We start from the raw sequence: 19,472 nt of genomic DNA, 5'->3' as shown, positions 1-19,472 counted from the left end.
GACGTGCGGTTCCCGGTAAATATCCATAACCAGACCCATTATCCGAGCACGTTGACCTGGCCGGCCGCAGAAAAGAGGGGGGGACAGAGTGCGGCCCCCCCTCTCTCCTGAACCGCACCAGGCCACATGCCCTCAACATGGGGAGGATGTCCCCATGTTGATGGGGACAAGGGTCTCATCCCCACAACCCTTGCCCGGTGGTTGTGGAGGTATGCGGGCGGGAGGTTTATCAGAATCTGGAAGACCCCTTTAACAAAGGGGACCCCCAGATCCTGACCCCCCCCCTGTGTGAAATGGTAATGGGGTACACTGTACCTCTACCATTTCACGAAGGAAGTAAAAAGTATTGTAAAAAAAACACACTGACACAAAAGAATAAAGTCCTTTATTAAAAAAAAAAAAAAAATAAATCCAGCGCTGAAAAATCCACTCGTTCCCGGCTTCCAGCGTTGTCCTGATCCTGCGACGGGTGCGGGTGATCTCCCGCGATGAGAAGATCCAGCGTCGGGTGATCTCCGCTCCGGCGATGTGAAGATCTATTCATCCGGCGCAGCAGCATCCCGGACCTTTCCTCTTCATGGTCTTCCCCAGTGACGTAGCAGAGGTACGTCAGAGGGGGCAGGGTCACGTGACGGGTGGCTCTGCCTCCTCTATATAAGAAATGTCACCGCTTCAGCCGCTCATTCGCTGGGCTGTGCCCAGCGGTGAGAGGAGGTCCGGGATGCTGCTGCGCCGGATGAATAGATCTTCACATCGCCGGAGCGGAGATCACCCGACGCTGGATCTTCTCATCGCGGGAGATCACCCGCACCCGTCGCAGGATCAGGACAACGCTGGAAGCCGGGAACGAGTGGATTTTTCAGCGCTGGAGTTTTTTTTTTATTTTTTTAATAAAGGACTTTATTCTTTTGTGTCAGTGTGTTTTTTTACAATACTTTTTACTTCCTTCGTGAAATGGTAGAGGTACAGTGTACCCCATTACCATTTCACACAGGGGGGGGGTCAGGATCTGGGGGTCCCCTTTGTTAAAGGGGTCTTCCAGATTCTGATAAACCTCCCGCCCGCATACCTCCACAACCACCGGGCAAGGGTTGTGGGGATGAGACCCTTGTCCCCATCAACATGGGGACATCCTCCCCATGTTGAGGGCATGTGGCCTGGTGCGGTTCAGGAGAGAGGGGGGGCCGCACTCTGTCCCCCCCTCTTTTCTGCGGCCGGCCAGGTCAACGTGCTCGGATAATGGGTCTGGTTATGGATATTTAGGGGGAACCGCACGTCATTTTTGTTTTAAATTGACGGCGGGGTTCCCCTGAATATCCATACCAGACCTGAAGGGTCTGGTTATGGATATTTACCGGGAACCGCACGTCATTTTTGTTTTAAATTGACGGCGGGGTTCCCCTGAATATCCATACCAGACCTAAAGGGTCTGGTTATTGAATTTGCGGGGACCTCCGTTCGGGTTCCCTCAACCCTAGTAATAAAAAATCGGGTACATTTATCGCACAGTCATCCGATTCAGTACGATTTACATTGACCACAATATAAAAAAAAAACGGACACGATTGTAATACGATTTCAAATCAGGACCAAAAATCGTGGGCAGACACGTTTTTTGATACGATTTTAAATCGTATTAAATCGTATGCGGATCAAATCGGATGCACTTGGGGACCTAAATTAATGAATGGCAGTGAATGGATCCGTTTTGCCATACAGATTTGTACGATTTTAAAGCTAAAATCGTGAGTAAAAAACGGATGACAAAATCGTGGTGTGAATGCACCCTAAGTATTTAAGTGGTGCATTTCAGTTATCAGTTTGGCCCAATGGATGAATAACTTATATATTGAAGAAATGTTTGATGTCAGTTTTGCTATAATTGATGGATATACAGTATAATGGCATAGAGTACGGTATATCTCAAAAGCAAGTTAATCAACTTTTTAAAAATATTTTTAGTGTAAATGGTATCGGATTTTAAACTGTGTATAAATAAACAGACATTTTGGCAAGTAATCTCTAGTTATACATTTTTGAGCATTGAATTTGATAGTATTTAGAAATATTTCTGGTCCATAGAAGGCAACAAGATAGGGTTCTCTTTTTGAGGTAAGTAGTCCAACTATAAAACCTAAACATCCACTATTCTGCGCCAAGTTACTTTATTGCCCTCATCTCAAAATAAAACCCAAACTGTTCTTTCCTCTTCACGTAAGACCTTTTGGTCTCCATCCTCTTTTTACCACCCCCTGTGCTTGTCTCAAAGACTTCTCTAGAGCCTCTCACTTCCTCTGGAATTCCTTACCCAAATCTATCTAGCTATTTCCTATTCTGTCCGCCTTCAGGCAATCTTTTAAAACTCATTCCTTCAGGGAAGCGACTCCTGTCTCCACCTAAAAACAAAACTTTTATTTTCTCCATTAGCTCATCCCTCACAGGTGCCTTTTGTATCAATTGCCCCTTCTTTTGTTATAAGCCCTCATGCCCTCCTAACCCTATTGTATTGAATTGTATTGTAATGGCACCATCTCCCTTATTCTGTAAACCACTGCAAAACCTATTGATGCTTCATAGATGTTGTATAATAATGAAAGCCTTGTCTCTGTTTGATATGTGCATTTGATAAATTAGTGAGTTTTCCAATATCTTATTAAAGTTTTGGGATAGCCTTGTCATCCATGTTTAAAGTGGTTCTAAGGACTGAAGGTTTTTTACCTTCATACATTCTATGCATGAAGGTAAAAACCTTTTGTGTGCAGCAACCGCCCCCCCTCATCCCTCTCAATCCTTACCTGAGCCCCCTCTGATCCTGAATCGATCACAAGAGCCTCAGGTGTATGGGGAATCTCCCTCCTCATTGTCTAAGGCTCTGTTCACACCTAGGCGTATATACACCTGAAGCGCGACGCCGCAGCAGCCCCTAAGACGCTGGAGGGATGATTTTACATTGCCCTCTATGGAGATGGTTCACATCTTCATGCCGAACGCCGTACGCCTGCCACCTGAAAACAAGTCCCGGACCTTTTTTTCAGGCGGCTTTCGGCGTTCGGCATAGGAGATGTGGACCTGGGGGTAAGCTGCATTCACAATCGCAGCGTTTTGTCACCGCAAATCGCGCTACAAAACACCGCAATTTATCGCCGCAATTCACGGGACAAAACGCCGCGATTAGGTACGCCAAGGTGTGAATGCACCCTAAGACAGCAGCGCGTGTCCATTGGCTTCCACTGCTGTCAATAACAGCCAGCGGGCCAATGAAGAGGGGGGGGGTGCAATGCATAGCTCTATGTGTTTGTTTGTTTGTTTGTTTTGACACATAGAGCAAAGGCTCTGGGGGCACTGCTCAAGGTAGAGGAGTCAGGAACACTGGCAGGGGACCCAAAAAAAAAAAGGATCGGAGCTGCTCTCTGCAACACCACTGCACAGAGCAGGTAAGTATAACATGTTTGTAATTATTATTTGCTTTAATATCACTTTAAGTTTGTTGTGGGCACTTTCCTGCGTAACCCCCCCCCCCTACACACACACTAAAAAAACACAAACAAACCCCCAAAAAAATACACATTGTAAGCGTATAATATAAGGTCCCATTTGAATTCCTGGATGCATAGCATGTAAGCAGTTACAGACATGTGGTCTCAGATGAATACTAAACAGGAAGACTGTGCACTCTTAGAAATATTTAGGACTTGTCAGGGATCAATTTGTTCTTCCAGCCTAGATATATGTATATAAGTCTAATTTGAATACTAAGCCATACTATAAGTGGATAATTTTATTATTTATTCTAATTAGCTAATTTTCAGCTTTGTTAATAGCGAGTGATTGGGCTATTTTTTGGATTAGCATAAAAAAAGGCTGATTGTATTTTAAGCAAATTAAGTTGACATTTTCAAGTGGTTTGTATATGTGATAAGGGATTATTGGTTAGAATGTAGAAAATTAAGCGCAAAAATAGTTCATGCAACCAAAAACTTACCAGGCCTACTGAATATTAATGAAATGCTTATAGCTTCAGCTTTTCAGATAAGCAAAAGAAGCTTATTCATTTCAATATAATGTGCAAAAAATAAAAATGTCTTTATTGTGCTGGACCAAAGAGAGCTAAAATGGAATTGTATGTGTCGTATAGTCACCAGAGGCTCTGTTTATTTTTTAAAGCTGATCTCCATGCAAAAAGCGAACTATACAGTTGATTATATATATATATATATATATATATATATATATATATATATATATATATATATATATATATATATATATATATATATATATATATATGAGATAACTTACCCGCTGTAAGATTTCTGCTGTTTTCTATCCACTTCTGGGATTAACACAGCCTTGCCCAATTGTGCAGTCAACCTGGTGACCAATATAATTTTTTTTTTATCTAAGTATCAAGACTTGGCTACCTTCCTGCCTGTGATTAAATAGTAAAGGAGCTGCAATAGACTGATGAAATCATCTCTGCTCTCTATTCCTGTCAATTCGGTCCTTACCAGCACATGTGGACAGAAGACACTGGATTGGCCCAAAGTATTGTCTCTCATCATCCAGACATAGTATTGTATTGATGTGCAGGGATTTAAAAGAGATTTAAAACATGTTGGATTTAGGTTATACTAGTTGAAATAAAAAATAATATATACATATATATATTTTTTTAAATATAGTAGGGATTGGTTTAAACATGGTATGTAGGTATTAAGGAGAAACTCTAAGACCCCTTTCACACTGGGCGGTTTTCAGGCACTTTAGCCCTGGAAATAGCCTCTGCTAAGTGCCTAAAACCGGCTGTACCCCATGCCACTCCAGCTCTCTGCCATTCCCCTTTTCCAGAACATTCTCCCTGGAAACAAGGGAATCCCAAGAGCTAAAATACATGTCAGTCACCCACTGCTACGCTAAACCACTCCCCTGCCCCCAGATCAAAAACAAACAGGCCTAGTTCTCAGCAGAGGCCTGCTTAAATTTACCTGCACTGGCAGCTTACACAAAAACTCTTACACGTAGCACCTACCTAAGGTAGAGGGTGCTACAAGTATAATAAATATATCGAAATCCATCTAAAAAACATTGTGTCACAATGACTATCAAGAATAAATATTAAATATGAAATATTCTACACCATCCCCACTCAAGACAACATTGTCTTAACACACAAAGAGCCACTAAAAAACATCAGTGCAGGACACTCATTGTATGTAGGCTGGGGGTGTCACATCCGTGTAGACTACCCACCTAACGCTACAATCATTGAGATGTCCAATTGAATTTATACCTTCCAGAAAAAAAATTAAGTGGATGTAGCGGATCCAGGATCTCAATCTGAATTTTGTCAGGAAAGCAGACAATGCAAAGTTGCATGCAGTGTAATCCTCTAAAAATAGAACAGGAGGCAACAAGCAGCATAGGTCTGTCAACCAGGGTGTGACAGTAATACTATATTTGACACATGTGTAGAGTTCAGTTCAGTCAGTATTAGATGATGTTATGAGCAATGCTACCATCACTCTAGTTGTGTCTCACCCAACCTTTGTGGATCTGCATGCCCGCCGGGGCTCTGGAGCAGTGACAGGACTTCCTTCACAAAGCTGCAGTCTGCTGCCTAATCCCACTACATAGTCCACCCGGATTCCCCCCTCTTCCTCCCTTCACCCCTGTGTGTCCTCTCTATCCCCCCTGAACAGTCCGGGCATCTCTTCTCCCCGGTCCCGAATGTCCCCCTTCTCTGTATGTGCAAACCCGGGCCACTCCTAGTGTCATGATTCCCGGCTCAGACCTTGTACATATGGTTTGCCTGATGACATGTTTGTCACCTACCTTCTTCTGACTGGGCTTCAGGCTCCACTACAGGTGCCGATGGCCTCACAATATTTTTTACTTTCTGCTATAAAACATATCAAATAAAAAATAAAAAACAATAAAAAAAATTCTTTATCAATTTAAGCCAATATGCATTCAGCTACATGTTTTTGGTAAAGAAAGTCCCAATTAGTGTATATTGATTGGTTTGTGCAAAAGTTATTGCGTCTACAAATGATGGGATATTTTTATGTAATTTTTATTTTTTTACTATTAATGGTGGGGATCAGCGATTTTTAGCGGGACTGCGACATTGCTGTGGAGAATCCTAAAACTTTTGATATCTTTTTGGGGACTATTGACACTAATACAGTGATCAGTGCTAAAAATATGCACTGTTACCGTACTAATGACACTGGCAGGTAAGGGGTTAACATCAGGGGCGATCAAAGGGTTAAGTGTGTCCCTAGGGGGTGCTTGCTAACTGTGGTGGTTGCTCTGACTGGGTGAAGACAGAGAAACACAAGATCCCCATTGTCGCCCCTGTCAGAACAACAACCAGCCTTGTTTACTCTGCCTCTCCCGGGAAAGATCGCAGGTGGCCAGCGGACATCGGTCCACCAGACCCACTGAATGGCATCTCCTGTGTCCAATCAGAGCACGCCCCCCCCCCAAAGTGGCTATTGCACAAAACAACGTACAGGTATGTGATTTTGTGCAATGGAGCCGACCTGCCACAGAAAAAGAGGTTAAAATGTATCTCCACTTTTTCAGTCAAATTTGAGAAACACCCATTGTATGTTTATTATGTGTTCCTATTCACATGGCATACCTAAAATAAGATTTTGATATTTATCTAAAAAAATAATAAAAAGTTTTTAATAATGCATTATGTATGATATGCACTTCAACAAAAATAAATGCTATTTATTTAGGAGGTGTGCAGTGTCTCTCTGAAAGAACTCTATAGAATTGTTAAAGGGTTAAGCCAATTGTGCCCTGCTGCAGATGCCTACAAGTATGATGGCTGGAAAAGAATACTGTTCATTTTTTTTATCAAAAAATAAATGCAAATCATGCACATTGCTGGATTTTTATTCCGTGTAGGTTTTATAATCATCTCCTAGAGGAGGATGTCTGTAAAACCAGCACCATTCAAAATCTGAGCAATTTGCTTGCTCTATTTAAATAATAAAAAAAAAAAATATTTACCCACAAAATACTAAAATATACAATGCATGATAAAATTATACTTTGAAAAAATATACCCAAGCCATGAAGTAGCTCAAGGATTTAAATGTTCCCAACGTATATCTCTGTCCCTAAAGCTAAGGCAAACAGCTAGATGAAATACACATATTATATAATAACATAGTTCTATCCAACAACTCAATCCTGACTAGCAGGGAAGACATCCTTCTCTGCTACAGTTTCACTCATCTATCACACGACAATGGAAGAGTAAACTAGCACCTAACGGTTCAGAAGCTGTGAAGACAGTTAAAACTCATTACACGTATAACCGCATTCTAACTGGAAACAGGGAGCTCTGTAAACCTTTAATTATCAATGAAGCCAATTGAATACTTGGCTTGGAGAACACTAGTTATTTACGTGTAGGTTATATGACATTCTTTCAATCATACTGCTTTTCTAACAATTTTTTATGTTTTTCTTCAGTTTTATAAACCTCTGTATTGCCTTGTCTAACATTTCTATATTCCGTCTCTTTATGTACACTACCTATGTACCCTTGCTTAATTTGAAAACAATAAAAACACAATGAAACAAAGCATACATTTAATGACGTGTTAATGATTACAGAGTTGCCTTAATTTGTGCCTTTTATATTTGACTAGGGTTCAGCTTTAGGTCAACACAAATCAACATTGTACAATTATGAAAAAAGGAGACACTGTATTAACCTCCCTGGTGGTATGATTCTTTCAGAAAAAAGATGCTGAAAGCGGTACCATTATTTGCAAGGAAATTTGGCGTTTTATACTGTAGGCCTGTAATTCTTAGGAATAGCTCACTTAAATCTGACCAAACCAGAGTCTAATAGGCATCCTGGGTATGACATTTTTTTAAAAACAAAATTATCAATTATAATATAATAAATAATTATAAATAATTATAACAAATAATAATATAACTATAATAAAAATTATTCAATAATGTAATCAACTCAAAATCACTGAAATTTGCTCAGTTGCAGAATTGTCGCTGTCATTTTTTTTTATGACGAATTTCCCCACAAATCGCTATCGCTCAATTCTGCAAGTGATTATAATTTATTATCGCTGTTTTCAAGCTGATCTAAAACCATTTTTGACATAAAGGGACACTTTTGGTTGCTATGGACAATATACAGTTTGCAGGGAGAAAGAACCATTTTTATTATATACAAGAACATGTATGGCACTGGGCAGACCACTAGGGACAAGGGGGGTGTGTATTTTTTACATACAGTACTGTAATCTATAAGATTACAGTATACTGTATGTATAGTGTTTGTTTATCTTTTTGAATTTGGCGCCGATCTCCGCCCCCGTGCATCGTAACGTCACAGGGAACGGAGATCGGCGGCACAGGAGGACACTGTGTGAATCGAGCGAGGTCCCGCTCGCTCACACAGCGCGGTGGCATCGCTGGATCCAGAAACAAGGTAAGCCAGCGCGCGCTGCAGGCTCTGCATAGCTACCCCGAGCGTGACTCGGGATTACCGATTTTGGCACAAAAAATCCACCCCGAGTCACGCTCGGGAATACCGCCAGGAGGGTTAATCTCTATGTCAGGGGTGCCCAACCTTTTGAAGCTCAAGGGCCACTTAACCACTTAAGGACCGCCTCCTGCACATATACATCAGCAGAATGGTATGGCTGGGCACCATCACGTACCTGTACGTCCTCTTTAAGTGTCCAGCGTGCCCGCGACCCGGTTTGAAGCTCCATGACCGTGGCCGCAGGACCCGCAGACCCGATCGTCGCCGGTGTCCCGCGAACGGTCACAGGAGCTGAAGAATGGGGAGAGGTGTGTGTAAACACACCTTCCCTGTTCTTCACAGTGGCAATGTCACTGATCGTCTGTTCCCTGATATAGGGAAAGGCAATCAGTGACGTCACACATCCAGCCCCGCCCCCTCAGTTAGAAACACATATGAGGTCACACATAACCCCTACAGCGCACCCTAGTGGTTAACTCCTAAACTGCAATTGTCATTTTTACAGAAAACAATGCATTTTTATAGCATTTTTTGCTGTGAAAATTACAATGGTCCCAAAAATGTGTCAAAATTGTCCGATGTGAAAAAAACGCTGATCGCCACCATTAGTAGTAAAAAAATAATATTATTAAAAATGCCATAAAACTATCCCATATTTTGTAAACGCTATAAATGTTGCGCAAACCAATCGTTAAACGCTTATTGCGATTTGTTTACCAAAAATATGTAGAAGAATAAGTATCGGCCTAATCTGAGGAAAAAAATGTTTTTATATCTTTTTTGGGGGTATTTATTATAGCAAAAATGTATTTATTTTATTTTTATTTCAAAATTGTCGCTCTATTTTTGTTTATAGCGCAAAACATAAAAAACGCAGAGGTGATCAAATACCACCAAAATAAAGCTCAATTTGTGGGAAAAATACACCAATTTTGTTTGGGAGCCACATCGCACGACCGCGCAATTGTCAGTTAAAGCGACGCAGTGCCGAATCGCAAAAACTGGCCAGGTCCTTTACCTGCATAAAGGTCCGGGCCTTAAGTGGTTGAGCAACTTGGTAACCAGTCACGGGCCTCAATAAACAGAGTGGGTGGATGGCACGTCCATGTCTGCTCTGCATATGGAGGTAGGACACAAGTCAGTTTACATCTGCCACTCCTTAGAGGTGAATGGAGGTTTCAATTCGTTTGGACTGACCATGAAAAAGGGGCCCAAGGCTGCTTTCACGCTGATGCGCTGTGATTTACCAACGCAGTGTACCTTTGGCTTTCCTGCATTTTGCAATAGACTTCTATTATATTCTGCATGTTTGGTGCATTTTCAGAATGTCTATGGCTCGGTGCAGGTTACCCGCAGGTGCGCTGCTCTGCATCTTCGGGTTAGTTTGAAAGCAGCCCAGTAACTACTACAGAACAGATATGCCCATATATATATATACACTGTGATTTTAGTAATGACCTTTAATAACAGTATTCTATTGCATCCCAGAGCAGGATGTCACGGGCCACATCAGAGGGCTCCCGGGCCACTAGTTGGGCACCCCTGCTCTATGTGATCTCTATCAATAATATAAATAAAATAAGAATAACGCCAATTTTTTTTTTATATATATATTAGTAACAGGCCAGTGCTAAAGGGACAGCTGTTACAGATAAGGCAGGGGCCATAATATCAAAATGTAAAAAATAATTGAAGATTAACCAACTGGATTGGTTAATATGTGACAATTGAACTAGGCTTATATATTAATTATATGTTAACCAGAATTACCCGTTCCTTGCACATTTAATGTACAAAAGGATTGTGGCAGAATATCCATAAACCAGGCAAAAAAAAATGGGGATATAAAAGGTTGTTTTTAAAAGTTCTTTAAAACAAATCTCTGTGGAACCTCTGATTTTTTAATATTAATTAATATTATTTTGTTCCCATCTAAAAGTATCTCTAGTTTATTATAATTCAATATAAAAAATAACTCAAGATCCTTTCAACTAATTTTAAAACAAGGCTGTTGTTTCCTTTTAAAACAAATTTCCACGGCTGCTTATCCTTGCCAAGAAAGTGTGTCAGTTCAGTTAAACGCAATAATCACTGGGAAAGGACTTGTCACAACGAAGGAAAAAATGATTACATTGCAAACTAGCTTTTAAGTGTCAATCCCTGTTAAATAAAGGTTTGATCAAGTAGCGTAACATATACTTATGGATGTGTAAAGTTGTTCAAAGTAACACAGCATTCTTTATTTTTCACATACGCTCAGAAAAATCAATAAACTCATCTGCTGGAAAAAAAGGCTAATTTTCTCCCTTGTTCCATTGCCTTTGAAAATGTCCAATAACTGAACATAGCAACCCCAAATGGCTAGCTGATTGGCTAGTTCTTCTTTTAACTATTAGGCCACAGGCTGTGAACTAGATGAAGAAGCCCAACTGATTTATTCATTTGTACTTTTTAACATTTTCTGTACACGAAGCAAGCATTTCTATTCAGGCAGAATGTATAGGGTAGATTGGAAATGCTGTATAGACAAACGTATAGCAGTTCTGACAGCTGGTTAAGAAGCAGACATTATTAAAACAGCTGTTGCAGATTGCTTTTTTTGCTCTCAATATTGGATACCTCTGCAAATAGCATTTTCCTTGTTCTTGCAGATTGAAAATAAAGATGATCTTTTATTTTTTCAACCCACCAAGCTAACTATTTAAAGAGTGGTAAATGTTCATGATTAAAAAAAAAATATCTTAAAAGTAATTTACAGTTTTAACTACCTAGTTGCCTATAAATATCAGGGATGGGGGACTCCCCTCTCTCTCTCCTGGTACAGAGTCAGTCTGCAAAAGCTTCCAGTGCTCCTTAAGCCGGCCAAAGATGGTTCGAATGTCAGCCGAAACAGCAGGGACCAGCCAAGATTCGAACCACGTAAGGGAAGGCTGATTGTACCCAAGTTAATCAATCAACTTGGGTACAACCATTGTTCATGCAATTATTGCCAGCGGCGCTGGAAATTGTCACTGTTTGTTCTCCCAGTGGGGACTGCTCTCCCCTTCGGGAGAACACAATACCTCTGTGGGAGGGATTCATCCATCCACACTGACTGTGTGGATGGGGGAATCAAGTCATACTCTTTCCTGCAACTCGTGGTTGCAGGAAAGAAAATCGCAACCTCTATGGCCAGCTTTAGAAAGCTCAGAACCATGCTTTGAAAGCGCTAAGAATCAGTGATGCAGCCTATAATAAATACTTATGTGTTAAGTAAAGAATTAAAAGAACAATTATAGTAAAGCAGACCCAAAACCAGCATAATTTCCCATCAACAGTCAATCGTATCTTCCTTGAGCTGATGCTTGCCTTGTGCAAGTGATGGCAGAGTTAGAAATAACTGTTTTTATCAGTTTATTCACAACCTCTACTCTGTCCCGTCGGCAACAGTCATAGCTGCAGGTGTACAATCAAACCCCATACGTTTATACAAGGGCACGGCAGGGTTGCCCCCTCTCCCCTCTGCTTTTCAACTTGGCCATCAAACCCCTTTCACGTCATCTCAATACCACTCCTCACATTCATAGCATTCCATTTGGGCAAGAAGACATGAGAGTCACTCTTTTCGCGGATGACATACTGGTTTTTACTACCTCTCCTCAAACGGATATCCTCGCCATCCAAACTATATTTGACTCCTTTCGCAAATGCTCTGGCCTGAAAAAAAACTTTACTAAGAGCGAATCCTCCCGTCAATGAGAAACACATTACCTATTTGAGTATAAAAATTGGTAAGGAACCATCGTCTCTTTACTGTCTCAACTATCCTCCTCTGATTTCAAAAATTGTGGTTGAGTTGGAGGTTTTGACCAACCTACCGCCATCGCTCTTTGGGAGATGTGCGCTATTCAAAATGGTTAGTTTTACCCGCTTATTATATCCCCTATATCCCCTACAAACCCATACATATTCTAAATAAGGCAATTACGAACTTCTTGTGGAAGAAGGGCAAACCAAGAACAGCCATGTCAAAACTATTCCTCCCTAAAAACGAGGGCGGTGCCAACCTCCCAAATATTAGAGAGTATAATTTATCTTGTTTACTGAGAATAGGAATGGATTGGATCTTGCAATCTTCTAGATACTCCCTATGTATCCCATATGTATACAAATTTCTTCCAATTCAGGGAAACCCCATGTTCCCACTTGAGCTACAATACGAACCTTTCACTAAATGGAGGGACAAACGGTTGACGAAGGCCTGCTCTCTATATCATGTAGCAAACAACGCTCTTAAAACATTTTCACAGATTGCAGAAGAATTTAAGTTGCCAGCACACCACTTCATACATATTTTGCAATACACAGACTTTATCAGCAAAACTTGTCCGAAGAAAACTATAAGATTTCAATCTTCTTTTATGGATAAGCTAATATCGGAAAATCGTCACTCCATCTCAGACATATATCATCCCCTAAGCAGGAAACTCTCAAAATCTTTGCATAACACCTCCATTTCCTCCTGGTTAAAGGATCTACCAGACCATGCAGATATTGATAACATCTTGATGGGTTATAAGATGACTAGACTCCTCACTCTAAGTGCATCCTGGAGGGAAACCCAGTTCAAAATAATGCATAGGGCCTATTACCCTTTCTCAAGAAACTGCTCGTCTAACATGAGTCTAGCCTGCCCTTGGTGTTTTGTTCATAAACTGTCTCTACTGCATCGCCTGTGGTCTTGCCCACAGATCGACACATATTGGTCTTCAATCCTACAGTTTATACAAAGGGTGATGAAATTCCTACCCAACAAGGAGCCTATGTTGTTATTATTTTGATTCCCGCCACAAAAACAGAATTCCCCAGTGGCCACTAAAGGGCTACCTCAAGGCGATCTCCAATGGATACTACTCACGTTGCTCTTCGCCGCGGGAACATCCTTAATTATTGGATATCTCCTAGCCCCCTATCGCTACCCGAAGCCATAAGGAGCCTTAAAGCTCTACTCTACAGAGATGCCTTAACTTATCCTTACCAGCCCAATATAAAATTCAACAAAAGATTGTCATCTTTTATCGACCAATGCCTGACGTCTTCTGAAAAGATCAATCTGAACTCATCTCCCTTCATGTTCACTGACAAGGGTGACATTTTATATGGAAGCCATTATCACGTCTAATTGCTTTCTAGAATTGCTTCAGTATTGATATCTATTTAAAGTTTCTAAGCTCCCCTCTTCTACTTTCACCTCCTTTTTCTTTTATTAACGCCTCTCCTTCGCTATTTTTATTTTTCACTTCCCTCCTCATATTCTTTTTTTTATTACTCGCTTTAGAAAGTTCGCAAAAAGTGATTGTCTGTGTCTGTTAAGAACAAATTTTCTTAATCAAATTTGTACTCTCTTCATTAAGATGATGTATGTAACTCTTTGCTGAAAGACATCAATAAAATGTTATAAAAAATAAATAACTGTTCAAGACAAGCGCCATGTGTCAGAGGGAAGTGTCCTGTCTAATAGCTTAGTGTTACAGGGAACCTAGGAAGATGGGACAAAGTACTACATGCACTTTTTTTCCCAGAAGGACCTGAATTCTGTAAAATACTACTTTTTTAAACAGATCCTTGTGCAAGGTTTGTCTTCATATAGTGGAATAATTGATTGTTGTTTAGGCATACATTTCCATTATGCCATACATCTCATATCTTCTTTTTTTTCTCTGATTGTCTTTGGTATTTAAACCTTTCATGGCATGAGGTCATTGGTGGGTAGATGCCCAGACTAAATGTTGCAGTATCAGTAAGCATCAGTTAACTTGACAATAACCATTTGACTAATATGCCCACAATGCTTGTATTTGGTATGCTATATTAATAAACATTTTTTATTATATGCTAACAAAGAAACAAGTATATTTACCGGTAATAATAATATTTTTAAAGTAACATTTTAAAATATTGTATGCTAGGTCAACGTTAAGTAAGCAAGTTTTGGAAAAATAAAATAAAACAAACTTCCAATATAACATACATATTGACACCTCTTCATAAGTGTCTGCAAAGATCAAGTATCTATTGGCTTAGGAATAGGCATACCTGTCTAGCCTCATGAAAGCCTAGCCTAAACTTCTTGATTATATAATCAGGTACAAAGTTTTGCCTTTAGGGATTCAGGATGGTGTATTTTCTATTCCCCATTACCTGGAAGATGAAAGTACTTACCGTCTCCTAGAAATTGCAGCAATGCAAGATCAATAGGGCGTTTCCACTTGGAACCTTTCTGCAGAGCAATGCCATAACCTGTCGTGGCAAAGACTTTTCCACTGCCGATGGTCACCAGTTTACATCCTTCATCTTTTCGAGCCATGTAGTTCAGCACTGCCGCATCATAAATAAATGCATCCAGTTTCCTTTAAGAAACATACATACACATATATGATAAATAGATAAATACATAAAAGACAGAAATATTTTATTTTTTCAAGGTACAAACACTTGATTTTGATTTCAGCTATTTCTTACTAAAACATCCATTATATGATGATAGACTTCATCATTTTTTAAAACAAATGATTTATCACTACTCCAAACCAAAGTTCACAAGAAACTCAAGATCAACTTGTATTCAAAAAGCAAGATTTCTAAAAAGTATAAATAAGGATGCATACTGCACGGGAAAAGTATAAGTTAATTTTAAAGTCTATGTAAACCCAATCACCAATCCGTATAAGATTTAGCATGATCATAAGGACCTTGTTCTGGCACTTGCTGTTATATGGTGGCAATGCCTATACCCACCCCCCTTTTGCTCTTGTATTGACACCCTGTCACACAGGCTTCCGATGGAAACTACAAGTGACCATTTCAACCCACATGAGAAAGACATAGTCCAGTGTTGTCACTATCAAGAAACCTGCCCTGAGAAATGTCATGCAGCCATCAGTGTAGTGCATGTAGACAAAGAATAAAAAAAATAAAAAAATTACAGTTCTTTATTATTGACAATGCTATAGCAAACTAAATGTCATTCAGAGTTTATATCTCCTTAAAGTCCATCTGTACAAACTTTAAAGCTGTAAGTTCTCTCCCCCTTCTCTCTCTGCCCGCAACCCTCTGGGACTTGTCACAGACAGCTGCCGGTCCATTCACAAAGCACAGCATGACTCGCCCATGCACAGTGGGAAGCTTGATGTGAAGCTGTAAGGAGTCACAGGCAGCTTCCCTTAGTAAACATTCTGGCACCGAGGGCACGATGACCATAAAAAACAGACCAGGTGAGGACAGGGCTGGATCCTTGGACAGATAAGTGTACTTTTTTTTAGCAGCCAAAAATACAAATTTTTACTTTTTTTAATATTGAAGAGCGGCTTTAAGGAGCAGCAGCAACCCAAAGATGGGGTCATCTCTCCTTTATTCCATCAGCATGTTACTTTTCAGTACATTGTTAAAAGGCCCCAAATCGAACCAGTTTGCTGTCAGCAAAGGCACCCATTCAATAAAAAGGTGCTTCCAAGTGCATTCCTTAAGAAGGTCTGTATTTATTTATCATAAAAACAGGTTAACACACCATCAGCACATTTCATGGCTTTTTAGTGGCCACTTTGTCAAGAAAAGGTGTACAATACACTGAATAAAGTTTCATTTTCAGTATACGTGCATACAGTAGGGTCAGATTAATAGTACTGGCCTTCCCTCTCCTATTCTGGGTTCTGCCATACAGCATATAACAAGAGACTGATATTAAGACAGATTCAGGTACTTATATTATTAGCATTTATATTACATTTGATCAACTCTATATTAATAATGCATAACTGGATTAAATAGTATTTATATATATGCCTGCAGTTCAGCTTTGATAAGAGTTTGGAATGTCACTTAGGCCGCGTGCACACAATCAGTCCATCCGATGAGAATGGTCTGAAGGACCGTTCTCATCGGTTAACCGATGAAGCTGACTGATGGTCTGATGTGCCTACACACCGTAAGTTAAATAACCGATCGTGTCAGAACGCGGTGACGTAAAACACAACTGTGTGCTGAAAAAAACGAAGTTCAATGCTTCCAAGCATGCGTCGTCTTGATTCTGAGCATGCACAGGTTTTTAACCGATGCTTTTGCATACTAACGATCGGTTTTGACCTATCGGTTAGGCGTCCATCGGTTCAATTTTAAAGCAAGTTCTAATTTTTTGGACCGAAGGTTAACTGACCGATGGGGCCCACACACGATCGGTTTGGACCGATGAAAACGGTCCTTCAGTCCGTTTTCATCGGTTTTGACCGATCGTGTGTATGCGGCCTAACTGAACTTGGTCACTGTTAACTGAAATTCATTTACCTGTATGGCTGTTTTAGTTTCCATTGTTTTGTGCCTGTTATACAATGATGTTATACAATGATGTTTGAATTATGATATATCTTTTTTAAACTATTATTTCATAAATGCGTGCATTACATTTTATATTGAATAATAATAAAAAAAATGAAATAATAACTTGACAATTTATTTAATATCAATCCAATAGGAATGGTCCTGATGTTCGTTTGTTCTTAGAACAAACAAAAACATGGAACGTTTGCGGGAAATTCACCCACATGGAGCACCCGATTATGCACTGCGAGACCACAGTGCATTGACGACTGCTGATTGTCCAATGCATGCATGGACAATCAGCTTTGATATGTTAGGGTTGACAATCAGCTTTGTATGCTTTGTTCAATCACAGCGCAATGTGCTGTGAGAGCAATAATTGGCCAAAGGCAAGTCCATGCCTCGCACTATAAAAGGCTGCTGCTTACATGGTGGCAGTATATAGTGAATGAATGGAGATTAGGCAGTCAGAGTAGAATATATAATACAGTTAAGAGTATATGATATAGTGCAGTCAGTGTAGTACAATATAATACAGTTCAGAGTATATAGTGCAGTCAGTGTAGTATATATAAAAATATTGCAGAGTATATAGTACAGTCATTGTAGTATATCTAATACAGTAGAGATTATATATTGCATTTACTGTAGTATTTTTTTGCTTGTTTTTGCAAACACTCTGAATAATATATGCAAGCACAACTGCAAAACTATTTGTATTCTGACTTTTACAGAGGGTCTCCCAGCTACTGTACAGGCATAGTGCCGGACTGGGCAAAAATGCTCAGAGGTCATAGGATTTCCAAAGCTCTCTTTTAGCATATTATTATACTCCTACAGTGCCTTGAAAAAGTATTCATAGTTCTTGAAATTTTCCACATTTTGTCATGTTACAACTAGAAACCTAAATTAATTTTATTGGGATTTGATGTGATAGACCAACACAAAATAGCACATAATTGTGAAGTGGAAGGAACATGATAAATGGTTTTCCAATTTTTTGATAAATACATTTGTGAAAAGTGTGGCATGCATTTGTATTCAGCCCCCCTGAATCAATACTTTGTAGAACCACGTTTCGCTGCATTTACAGCTGCAAGTCTTTTTGGGGATGTCTCTACAAGCTTTGCATGTCTAGAGAGTGAAATTTTTGCCCGTTCTTCTTTGAAAAATAGCTCAAGCTCTGTCAGATTGAATGAAGAGCGTCTGTAAACAGCAATTTTTAAGTCTTGCCACATATTCTCAATTGGATTTAGATCTGGACTTTGACTGGGCCATTCTAAAGCCCTGTACACACGGGCAACAATCTCATCAGGAAAAAAAATTAGTTTTCCCTGACGAGATTCTTGGCAAGAATCTCTTGCCGCCCGAGTGTACAGATTCTCCTTTTCAAAAGAACCACGTTTCACTCGATTTTAGATATTCTGGACCTGTCCAAAAATAAGGTGGTTTTGGAGGGAGGTCCTGAAAATAATTGAGGAAGTGACGCTAGTCCAACTTGACCTGGAGGCAGGAATCTGCCTGTTAGGACTTGTAAAGGAAATTATGGCCCATATAGAAAGAAGAATACAGGTGGGTTTGTTGCTTTTCTACGCAAGGAAGGCTATAGTGTTAAATTGGAAAAAAAGCAGAAGCCCCTTCGGTGGCGCAATGGAAAAATCTGATAAACAATAATTTGTCATTGTATAAAGAAACATACTATAATCGAGGAAATGGGGAAAAGGATAAAAAAATATGGGCAAATTGGACAGAGAATGCGACAACGGCTTCAGGGTAGGGGAGCATGGAAGTGGGATGGAACTACAGTAATGGAAGAAAGGGATAATAAAGAGGTTAAATGGGAATAAGATGTAATGGAATGTTTGTATTAATGTGATTTTAAATGAAATGTGAAATTAATATTTGTATATGAGAAAGGAAAAATTAATAAAGAGATTAAAAAAAAAAGATTTTAGTTAGGGTTATCAGAGTAAAGGGGGCTGAACACAAATGCACGCCACACTTTTCACATATTTATTTGTAAAAGATTTTAAAAAAATTCCTTCAACTTTGTGTTGGTCTATGACATAAAATCCCAATAAAATACAGTTAGGTTTTTGGCTGTAACATGACAATATGTAAAAATTTCAAGGGGTATTAATTATTTTTCAAGGCACTGTATATTTGTATAAGGGGTATATACCATCACTACACAGAATTATATACATTTCCAGTCCTGCCCTGTATTGTCTCTTCTCGTTTGTTGAAAGCTGGCTTTTTAAATAAAAGTAACAAGTGAGTACACTACCCACCAAGGGGGTATTTCTCCTCTTCCTCCAGGGGATGGCTGGGGTAGTTTTTCCACCTAGCGACAGCAAGTATGTTTAAAGCCAAACCTTTTATGTATGGAATGTACTGAATAGTTAGAACCAGTTCTGCTCTGGAGACATGGGGGTTGGGTCATGTGGATTGTCGTGAAACTTTACTTTGGAAAGAATACCCAACCGTGTACAAAGAAAATAATAAAAACAATGTTTGCTTGCTCATGATTGGATGATGGAAGTCAGCAGAACTTCGCCTCATTCACTAAGCTCAGGGGGAA

The 19,472-nt window shown here is 39.8% G+C and overlaps 1 protein-coding gene across 1 annotated transcript in view; it reads right to left on the bottom strand.

Annotated features, from left to right (window-relative positions):
- GRIN2D (glutamate ionotropic receptor NMDA type subunit 2D) overlaps positions 1–19,472 on the bottom strand; it is a 441,978-nt gene that overhangs the window by 34,622 nt on the left and 387,884 nt on the right. Inside the window, exon 10 of the mRNA XM_040325680.1 lies at positions 14,741–14,928. Within this exon, the coding sequence (XP_040181614.1) occupies positions 14,741–14,928 (188 nt within the window). The remainder of the gene's footprint in view (positions 1–14,740; positions 14,929–19,472) is intronic.

The sequence above is a fragment of the Rana temporaria genome, chromosome 10 (assembly GCF_905171775.1).
Source record: "Rana temporaria chromosome 10, aRanTem1.1, whole genome shotgun sequence".
NCBI lineage: Eukaryota > Metazoa > Chordata > Amphibia > Anura > Ranidae > Rana > Rana temporaria.
This window is presented reverse-complemented; position numbering and strand designations above follow the sequence as displayed.